This window comes from Acanthisitta chloris, unplaced genomic scaffold (genome assembly GCF_000695815.1).
Source record: "Acanthisitta chloris isolate BGI_N310 unplaced genomic scaffold, ASM69581v1 scaffold6838, whole genome shotgun sequence".
Lineage (NCBI taxonomy): Eukaryota > Metazoa > Chordata > Aves > Passeriformes > Acanthisittidae > Acanthisitta > Acanthisitta chloris.
In genome coordinates, this window is record NW_008686641.1 from 38,682 (window position 1) to 49,743 (window position 11,062).

General features: G+C 47.8%; 2 protein-coding genes across 2 annotated transcripts in view; both read right to left on the reverse strand.

Annotated features, from left to right (window-relative positions):
* LOC103807525 (transmembrane protein 182-like) overlaps window positions 1-4,718 on the reverse strand; it is a 24,744-nt gene extending 20,026 nt beyond the window's left edge. The window contains exon 1 of the mRNA XM_009080258.1: window positions 4,678-4,718. Coding sequence (XP_009078506.1) covers window positions 4,678-4,718 — 41 coding nt within the window. The remainder of the gene's footprint in view (window positions 1-4,677) is intronic.
* A 2,081-nt stretch (window positions 4,719-6,799) lies between these two features.
* LOC103807526 (sodium/hydrogen exchanger 2-like) overlaps window positions 6,800-11,062 on the reverse strand; it is a 25,041-nt gene continuing 20,778 nt past the window's right edge. Inside the window, 2 exon segments of the mRNA XM_009080259.1 lie at window positions 6,800-6,948; window positions 8,365-8,440. Of these exon segments, the coding sequence (XP_009078507.1) occupies window positions 6,800-6,948; window positions 8,365-8,440 (225 nt within the window).

Sequence of the window (11,062 nt, forward strand, 5' to 3'; positions counted from 1 at the left end):
ATTAACCCTTTTCCATCTCATCCCATCCCAGCATAGCCACTCTTTTTCCATCGTTTTGAACTGGAATGACACATCCATCTTACAGTCATCTGGTACTTCACCACTGCAATGAGATGAGCTCTTTGTATTGAACATAAAGTGGTTGATTACATACAAAGTGCAAAATATCTATCACCTAAATAATCAGTTCATAAGCTGAGCCAGGGCAGAGTCAGATTGGATGTGCGGAGAAATGTTTTCCCTGTTGTGGTGTTGAGGCCCTGGGATATTGCCCAGGGAGGTGGTGGAGTCACCATCCCTGGAGGTGTTTCAGAGGTGTCTGGATGTGGCACTGGAGGATCTGGTTTAGGGGTTCCAGCAGTGACAGGTTAATGGCTGGATTTGATGACCTTAGAGGTCTCCTCCAACCTAGATGATTCTATGAATTAGTGTCATTCCAATCAGTTGTCATTTAGCTAACACATAACTCTGGTTCAGCCTGTCTGGAGTGACAAGAGAATGAGTTACCATCCATTCTTGTGATCTCCACCACAAAGCTGGACACAACTGCTGAGGGAGTTTTGAAAACCATTGAAGGAGTTTGGTGAAGACAAGGGTTTGCACAGCAGTAGTAAGGATTTTTTTCCCCATAGATCACACTGCAATTACCTAGAATCAAAATGCAAAGTGAGCACCTGTGTATTTGATAAGAAAAGACAGCTGAATGCACATCCCCAGCTAGGGATGTGCTGCTGAGTCAGCTGCATTTGGGCTGGATTTCTGCTAATGCACATTCCAAGTCAGTGCTGTTTGCCATTTGGAAGGTGTCCTCAGCAATTTTGGGTCCCTTTGGCAGAAGGCTCCCTGCATGGCTGAGGCACAGCACTGCTGCTGCCCAGTCTTGGCTCCTCACAGGCTGCTCTGTGCCCACATTCCTGGGCTGTGGAACAGGAATTGAGTTCACAAGGTTGGAATATCTCTCTAGGCAATGAACACCCCCCCTCCTGACAGGTGTTTCTTCTCAAGGCCAGGTTGGATGGAGCTCTGAGCAGCCTGGCCTAGCAGAAGGTGTCCCTGCCAATGGCAAGGGGTGGATTAGATGAGCTTTAAGGTCCTTCCAACCCAAACCATCTCATGACTCTGTGATAGAATCATAGAATCATCAAGGTTGGAGGAGACCTCTAAGGTCATCAGGTCCAACCATTAACCTGTCACTGCTGTAAACCCCAAACCATATCCTCCAGCACCAGATCCAGAAGCCTCTTAAACACTTCCAAGGATGGTGACTCCACCACCAAAACTCTGATGATTCCATGATTCCTTGTCACAGCCTTGTCACAATTATTAGCACATGCTAATAACCATCAGGATCCAAAAAATGTCTGGACATGATGAACAATGAGACCATGTGGTCTCTCCCACAGCCTGACAATGATGCTGGTTGTCCTTTGCAGCCTGTGTTGGGATCTCTGGCAGGTTTAACTGACCAGCACCATCATCCATGTGAAGTCCAATGCATTCACTCTTTAATTCCCAAGGAAAACAACTTTCTCTTTCCTCCATTACCTTTCCTGGTGCAGGAGGGAGGAGCTTGCAGGGCTCTGTTATCCACAGAGGTCAGACAACCACCACCACAGTCAGCCCTAGGACCTGGGTGGGAGGAAGGGAAAGTTGTACCCTGAGCATTTTATTAATCCTGATTGACCCTGAAGATTTTTTTACCCTTAAAATCTCCCAAACATATATCCCTTAGCAAGGAGCTGGGGCAAGTCAGCTCAGATTTTTCACAGAGTCAGTGTTTTACCTTCTGATTGATCAAAGACTTCATCAGCACAGACTGAGTTGTCGTTATTTCTCCTGTGTTGCTGTTATTCCTCGTGGTTTGATCTGTGCTCCCAGAAAAATTTCCATATTATGTAGACAGATCAACACCTTTTCACTCTCTCTTGCTGAAAGCAGAAGATTTCATGGAATTTGATAAACATGAGATTTTAGTGCTGCCTTTGGAAACTTCCCTGAGTCCCTTTGGAGATCTGCAGACCTTTCTGCATTGGAGCTGTCCCAGGCTGTCCCAGCCTGGAATGGGCTGTTCAGGGAGTGCAGTCACCATCCCTGGAGGGAGTTAACAGCCATGTAGATGTGGCACTTGGGGGACATGGATAGTGGTGGCCTTGGCAGTGCTGGGGGAATAGTTGGACTCCATGATCTTGTAGGTCTTTTCCAACCTAAATGATTCTATCATTTTATGATCTGTCATGCTCCAAAAGATGTTCCACAGTGTTTCATAGAATCATAGTAGCTTAGGGGTTAGAATGGTCCTTATAGATCATCTATTCCCACCCCCCTGCCCTGGCAGGGATACCTCCCACCAGAACAGGTTGCTTAAGGTAGGTGTTTGCTTAGTTAGGTGAGGTGAGTATCTCTCTCATGAGTCTCTTCCTTTCCTGTTTTCTCCACACACCTCAGAACAAGAAGAAACCAAGGAGAGCAAAGCCATCCAGACCATGACTAACACACCCAAACACTTCCAGCTTTACCTTGGAAAAGCCACCAACATCCCCAGATGGATTTACAAAGAGCAACCCCAATCTGAACAGCATCAGAAGGGAGAGGAATAGAAACCCATAAGGACATTTTCCCCCTCCAATTCTGCCTTAAACTGATAATCTCCAGTTTATCTCCATCACATGCTCCTCTTTGATCTCCCCCGTCTCCAAGTCTCTTGGCTGAAGCACATATAATCCTGGAGGTTGAAAGATCCTTAATGTTCCTTATGAGGTTGAATTCCCCCCAGGACTTCATGTCAGGAGAGAAAAGAGCTCAAATTCACCTCACCTGCTTCTTAAGCACTGCCAGGATTAAGCCATTATAATCTCCTAAGTAGTTGTGAAATAAAATGAACACAAGTGTGATTTTCTGCTCAAAACAGCAATGAAGACCCAAGTCCATGTGTTAAAATGCCTTTTGGAGTTGGGAGTACTAGGGAGATTTTGCCTGATTTTTCAATGCAGCTGCTTGATCTGTGTGTTTAGAGTTTTCTGATGCAGTTTTTTGTCTCTGATGTGGGTTTTTGGTTCTCACTTTCCCCAATATGCAGTTCTGGTGTCCTGAAAGTGAGAAGGACATGGAAGTGTTGGAGCAAGTGCAGAGAAGCCACGAAGTTGCTCAGAGGATTGGAGCATCTCCCCTGTGAGGACAGGCTGAGGGAGTTGGGGCTGTTGAGCCTGGAGAAGAGAAGGTTGTGTGGAGACCTCAGAGCACCTTCCAGGAGCTGAAGGGCTCCAGGGAAGCTGCAGAGGGATCTGTGTTAGGAGCTGGAGGGACAGGACAAGGGGCAATGGGCACAAATTGAAGGAGGGAAATTTAGGCTAGAACTTAGGCAGAAGTTTTGCCTGTTCTGGTGGTGAGACACTGTCCCAGGTTGCCCAGGGAGGCTGTGGCTGCCCCAACCCTGGCAGTGTCCACAGCCAGGTTGGCTGAGCCTTGAGCAACCTGCTCTGGTGGGAGGTGTCCCTGCCCAGGGCAGGGGTTGGGGCTGGATCATCTCTAAGCTCCATTCCAACCTCTAAAATTCTGTGATTCTATAATCATTCCCAACTTTTGCCCATTTCAACCCGAACTTTCCAAAGCCTCCTATAAACTTCCCCAGCAAAGTACAGAGCAATAACTCTCTGAACTCCTAAAAGGACTCAAACTGATGCAATTTATTTCCAGAGAACCATGCAATATTCAATGATACACTGAATCCGTGTTTTTAACACTTTTTAAAGGCCTAAAAGCCTGGAAAGAATTAATTAGCCATGCTCTGAAGCCTGAGCATTTAACAGTTTTCCACTCAGTTGTAGCATTTTAAGACCACCAACACTGGATACTGGCAAAGATTATCAAAGGTATTCTGGGCTGAAATACACACTAGGCACAGGGCTTGGCCACTAAGCAACTGGAAAATACTTCATGAAAGGTTTAGCTGTGCTATTCTAGTTTGTAAAGAAATCAGAAGGAAAAAATCCATAGTCTCCAGAAGGTGAAGTTTGGGGCATAGTGACTCATTGGGAAAGTATGTGCTGCATGGAATATTGTCTTCTCTGCAGATCAAGCTAACGGTTCATGCTGCAGAAAGGTATTTATGGGAGCAGAACTGCGAAGGAGGACTGGTAGGGAATGAGGGGCTGGGATCCATGCAGGATCCAGCCAGTGCCTCTGCACAGGATGTGGGGAAGGCTGAGATAGCTTCACAGCCATGAGCCACTGAGCTGCACACCTGGAGCCAACAACACCTGAATTGCCAGAGCAGGTTGCCCAGGGAGGCAGTAGATGCCCCAACCCTGGCAGTGTTCACAGCCAGGTTGGCTGAAGCCTTGAGCAACCTGCTCTGGTGGGAGGTGTCCCTGCCCAGGGCAGGGGGTTAGGGCTTGATGATCTGTAAGGTCCATTCCAACCCCTTAACATCTATGATTCTACAAAGACAGGCTGAGAGAGTTGGGGCTGTTCAGCCTAGAGAAGTGAATGTTGTGTGGAGACCTCATAGTAGCCTGTGCCCAGTGCCCTGGGGAGCTGTTCCAGTGCCCAAACACCTCTGGGGGAAGAACCTTGTCCTGATATAATATTCAACCCTCCCCTGACACAACTTCAGGCCATTCCCTCATTTCCTATCATTGGTCACAGAGTGCAGAGAGCAGTGCTGACCCTGCACTGTACCTCCTGAGGAAGCTGCATACAGCAATGATGTCCCTCTTCATCTCCTGTTTTCCATCATGAGGATGTTGTGGATGCAAGGAGATACTAACTCTTAGATGATCTCATAGCACGGCATATTTAATTGACATAGAACTGTAATACACTTCAACATATTCATGTATGTTATATACCATGTTATATATGTCCTATGTTACAGAATATTGAAGATGAGCAGTTTCCTACACAAAGTCCTGCCAAACCCTCATGGCTCCCATGGATTAAACTAGGAAACAACCCAACATTTTAATAAAGTAACTGTAGATTACAATTACCTTATAGTAAAATCAATATATATGTACATATATGTATATACACCCATAAAACACACTTATATTGCTAAAAGCTCCAAATTTCCCTGGCAATGAGGTGAATTCCCAGGGATGGGGCAGTGAGGAGCGGCGTTCAAGTCAACAAGGACCCTATGAGCTTATGTCAGGACACTGTAAAGGACCTCTGCAGAAGAAAATGACATCTCCAGGTCATTGCAAAGCAAATAGACACAATTTCATCATCATCATCATAGAATCAACCAGGTCAGAAGAGACCTCCAAGATCATCGAGTCCAACCCTACTATGGTCCCTAGCCCATGGCACTAAGTGCCACATCCAGTCTCAGCTTGAAAACCTCCAGGGATGGGGAATCCACCACCTCCCTGGGCAGCACATTCCAATGTCTGAGCACTCTCTCTGGAAAACCCCTCTTCCTAATACCCAACCTAACCCTCCCCTGGCAGAGCTTAAGTCTGTGCCCTCTTGTCCTGCTGCTGGTTGCCTGGGAGAAGAGACCAACCCCCATCTGACTCCAACCTCCTGTCAGGGAGTTGCAGAGGGTCATAAGGTCTCCCCGGAGCCTCCTCTTCTCCAGGCTGAACACCCCCAGCTCCCTCAGCCTCTCCTCATGGCACTGGTGCTCCAGTCCCTTCACCAGCCTCGTTGCTCTTCTCTGGACCTGCTCCAGCACCTCAATGTCCCTCCTAAATTTTGGGTCTCAGATTTGAAATGAAGCCCCCAGTGCACCAGGCAATGGTCTCTTAACAGAGCACACAGGAGGTTGGTTCTGGAAGCCCAAAAATCTCATAGAGGGAATATGTGAATTTCTACAGTTTCTTTTAATTCTGTTTCCAAAAGAGCCACTCATTAAATCCTCTTGAATCCTTCAATGCAGAGGAAGAGGAGGAGAAAGAAAAATGTGGATATTTGCCAAGCTAAACATTACCCCATTGGTTTCAGTTGAGGACAAGGATCCAAAGGCTTGGACTTATCTGGAGTTGCAAAGAGAATGGCCCAAACATGGGGATATTTGTTTTCCTGTCCCTGTGGTTTACCTGCAGCTGCTGTGCAAAGGGCATCACTGCATTCCTGGCAGAAGTGCTCCACAGCAATGAGGTTTTGGGTGCCTCTGCTTCATCTTCTAAGAAGACACTTTCAATCCCTCTCTGACTCCACAACTCCAAGCCATGGCAGCAAAGCTCATCTTGGAATATCTTTACAGGTTTGTTGTGACCAACTAACTCTGTCAGAAGACTTTCCCATCTATTTAAGGGCTCCCACACTCATCTCCTGGCAATGCCCACTGGATTTGGAGCTTCCTCATCTTATTTTTGGAGGTGAACCATCCCTTATATAAACTGAAAAACCCAGTAAGAATCTATTTTCCCCTTTTAATGCAGCTGTAATTGGTTTTCATTAGAAGATTCATTAGAAGATCTGTGCCCTCTTTTAGATTACCAAGTTTTCCCCAATCTATAGTCTAAATTCTCCCTCCTGTTTAGCCTATCCGTGATGGGTGATATCTCACCTTCCTTGCAGCTTTAGGCAGTTTCAGCAATTTTCCCAGTCTGAACAGGCTAATTTTTCCTAGACAATCCTTAGGAATTCTTTCTCAGTCATTCCCTTGCATTGCTGAGCATATTTTTCCTTAGTTCCCATTAAAAATCAAGAGCAATAAGAGAAGTTTCCATGCAAACCAGGAATGTTTTGCCCGGCCCATGTTCTCCTCTCCAATGTGCATCTTATTTACATTATCTACACATAGAACAACCATCCATGAGAGACTCAGAGCTCTCATGGCAAACCAACAGCATCACTTGTGCTTGTACATCTCCAAAGTCAGCTCTTTCCTCAGGTCTTTCTTCTCAGCCCAGGTCACACCACTGGGCTGTGGTGGTGGCATCACACACAGAGACTTGGAGCGGTTCTCCTTCACCTCCCGAATCTTCTCCGTGTTCCCCACTGTGGGAAGAGAAAAACCACCAACTTGGATGAGTAATCTTCTCCTTTGGGGGTCAACAGGAATGAAGAAATACCCAGAGCTACTGAGGTGGCCAAGAGGTCATTGGGGATGAGCTGTTCCACTCCAAGGATCACTTCTCAGTTAGAGAAGACAAAGATCAGTGTTTCAATGGAAGAAAAAGCCAAAAAAGACAAGTTAAACCCTGCCTCTACTTTGAAATACACTACAGATCTGGACTAATATCATCATTCTTTTGTCAGTCTCCACCTGCAACTTGGCCAGTGACTACCTTAAAACAGCGTTGGGAGATGCAGGCGTCCTGCTAGAGCACCTGTAATTTCACATCACATGGTTTTTGGGGGTTGGATGTACATGGAAGGGTTACAATCTCCTTCAGCCCTGGCACCAGGGTATGTTGGGAGCTGTGGTGCTCACATTTTCCCTGAGGTGAAAAAAAAGCCTCACGTGAAACTATATTTTATCTCACTTTACTCTGTTTACACTTGTGGTTTTCTTTGATAAGAAGATAATTGAAGGGTTCATAAACAGCCACATCCCAGATTGGATGAGGCAACCTGATCTAGTCAGAGATGTCTCTGTTTATGTCACAGGGGTTGGACTAGATGGCCTTGAAAGGTCCCTTTCCACCCCAATTATTCACACTGATGTCAGGGTGGGCTGAGAGGGAGCAATGGGGCTGGGAAGCTCTTGGCTCCACTTGCTCACTCATGATCACATAACTATAGAATGTTAAGGGGGTGGAATGGAGCTCAGGGATGATCCAGCCCCAACCCCTGCCCTGGGCAGGGACACCTCCCACCAGAGCAGGTTGCTCAAGGCTCAGCCAACCTGGCTGTGAACACTGCCAGGGTTGGGGCAGCCACAGCCTCCCTGGGCAACCTGGGCCAGTGTCTCACCACCCTCACAGGGAAAACTTCTGCCTAAGTTCTACCCTAAATTTCCCTCCTTCAATTTGTACCCATTGCCCCTTGTCCTGTCCCTGCAGCTCCTAACACAGATCCCTCTGCAGCTGCCCTGGAGCCCTTTCAGCTCCTGGAAGGTGCTCTGAGGTCTCCACACAACCTTCTCTTCTCCAGGCTCAACAGCCCCAACTCCCTCAGCCTGTCCTCACAGGGGAGATGCTCCAATCCTCTGAGCAACTTCGTGGCCTCCTCTGCACTTGCTCCACCAATTCCACGTCCTTCTCACACTGCGGCCCCAGAGCTGTGTGCAGGATTCCAGGTGGGTCTCAGCAGAGCAGAGCAGAGGGGCAGAATCACCTCCCTTGACCTGCTGCCACACTGATGATGATGCTCATCTAAGGAGCTCCACTTTGTCCCCACATCCTCCTTTGGACCATCCCATGAGGATGAGCAGGGGAGGGGAGGAAATCACCACCAGCACCCCCAGCTTACCTGTGAAGGAGCGGCAGAGCTTGGGCTGTGGGATGGTGGCATCACCCTGCGCTGAGCAGGAGTCCTCCTTCTGGGACTGAGGAGAGAAGTACTTCAGTGCATTGATGAAGATAGCTACAAGTCACCACCCCTGGAGGTGTTTCAGAGGTGTCTGAATGTGGCACTGGAGGACCTGGTTTAGTAGTTCCAGCAGTGACAGGTTAATGGTTGGATTTGATGATCTTCGAGATCTCCTCCAACCTTGATGATTCTCTTAGTGACATTTCTGCCTCATACACAAGCCCTTTGCAACCCCCAAGGATTCCACTTCCATTTGTTTTACTTTTGCCATGAAAAAAACCAAGAAGCATTATTGCTAAAAATAGACTGAATAGATGGCAGGAAATATTTACAAACAATGAGTTGTTTAGAGTTGGTGGAAGAGGTCTGAGCTCTCGGGGAGTGGTTCGGCAGAGAGGATGGGCAGAGGCAGCCCTGGAGTGGGGAGGATGAGGCAGGAGAGTGTGGAAAACAAAACTGTCCCCAGAATATGGATGTTTCTCACCTTGGCTGCAGGCCAAGGAGGCAGGTAACGAGCTTGCACTAACGAGCTCCCTGTCCTTTCACTCCAGCACTCATCTCCACCCCTTGGGACACAATGGGAAAACCAATCCAGTGGCACAAAGCTGCCTGGATTGTTCAGAGCTTCTGCAAACTGGGAATAAACCTCTCCCACAGCTGTGATTTGGCACCTCGGGCCAGAAGCCCAGACTGCCAAAAGAACTCTGGACACCTCCCAGCCTGGTTTGCTGTTTTGTTTGGGGTTGCTCTGCTCCCCTCCCCTAACGAGGCTCCCTGCCCTCCATCCCTTGTTCTCGCTTTTTATTGACCGTTTCACTGACAATACCTTCCCTGCTCCCTGGAAAGCCATTCCCAGGGGCACGGAAGGATGCTCAGAGCTCCATGAGAGGAGAATTACCCAAGGCAGTGTCAGATCCGCAGGTGGCTCACAGGCAGCTCTAAAGCAGCTCCTTGGGGGGACTGCACTCGTGGGTTGGCAGGAGAAAAGAGGACCAAGTTGCCTGGCTACAGGTGCAAGGATTTGCTGGGTGCTCAGTGGTAAATAAAAGCTATCCTGGGTCTCAGGAACTTGCCCTGCCAGTGGAATCTGTGCTGGATCCCTGCCCAAAGCCAGGCAAGCCCCAAATGGGGATGGTGTTTGGAGCCAGAACGATGCAGAGCTCCAGGAAGCAGCAGCCTTCGGCAGGAATTTTGTCCTTAGGCAGACGAAGGAGAAGTTTCTGCTGGAAATAGATAGTCTTGGAGTTAATCCTCTGGGCTATGGTTCAGATCTGAAGTCACCTCATACGCCTGCCAAGGGTTTTGTGCCGGGTGTAAAGCATTTAACCTGTGCTGTTGACTCAGGAGGGATCAGGATTGCTCTTTTCTTGCTGCTTCTCTCTGCTTTTCCCCTGTTTGCTCTCCAACCTCTCCTTGGCAGAGGCTCCTAATGCAGCCTAAGAGTCACTTCTCACTGCTGCAAAAGCACAGGGAGACACCTAAAGTGCAGGAGATTCTTTTCCCTGTGAGGGTGTTCAGGCCCTGGGATATTGCCCAGAGACGTGGTGGAGTCAACATCCCTGGAGGTGTTTAAGAGGTGTCTGGACCTGGTGCTGGAGGATCTGGTTTAGGGGTTCCAGCAGTGACAGGTTCTTGGTTGGACTTGATGGTTTTCGAGGTCTCCTCCAACCTTGATGGTTCTATGAGATCCCTAAGGCTCCTAAAGCCACCCAGAAGAGTTGATCCATAGAGTTGCAGAATAGTTTGAGTTGGAAGAGACCATAAAATCATCCAGTTCCAACCCTCATTCATCCTGGCTGAATCCTGGTGTTGGTCATGGGCTGGTGTCCATCCTGATGAGGACACTGATTTCTCCTGTGGAGGGAGATGGATTGTTCATCAGATGAGATGAACTTGGCTCCTTCCCTGCCTGGTGGAGCCACTAAACTCTAGAAGGATGTTCTTCCATGCATCCCTTATTTTGTGCTGACCGGCAAGGGGGGGGGGAAAGACCAACCAGCACCTAATAAAACATGAGATGAATCTAAGTGAGCTACAAGAGCTTCATATCTAATAGCAAAGTACTAACCAACCTCACTGAAAAAAAAAGATACACATGTAGACAGACAGTGAGGAGAAAAACATGGATTGCTACTGAATCACAGGGATTCCCTAATTATTCCCTCAGCTCCCTACACCTAAACGCTGAGTGTATCTCCAAAGTTTTTCCCATCTGTCTGGGCACAGAACCGCAGGAGTTTCAGCAGCACCAAAGGGGTGGCAGTGGCTCCGTGCGGGGATTTTGTTTCCCTGCCTGGATTTGCAGCTGGGATCGCAAACACAGTTGTAATGCTTCCATCTCGTGGTGAGAGGCAGCAAAACGGGTGGGTGACACCATCCAGCCTTTTTCTTGCTGACTCAAAGCCTGCAAGGCCAAACCCTTCCCTTTGGCTTGCCTAAAGGTGGAGTATGTGACACCCAGAAAAACCTCAACCTCCAGTTTTCATTCACCTCTTTTTGTCAATCAGGAAAGGAGAATTTTCTTGTCAACTTAGCAGGAAACTAAATCTGAATAGCTGCTTTTTTCCCCCCAAAAAAAAATTGAAGTATTGAGCTGCTTATAATGGGCTAAACTCTATTTTTTAGCACAGTGTTCCTT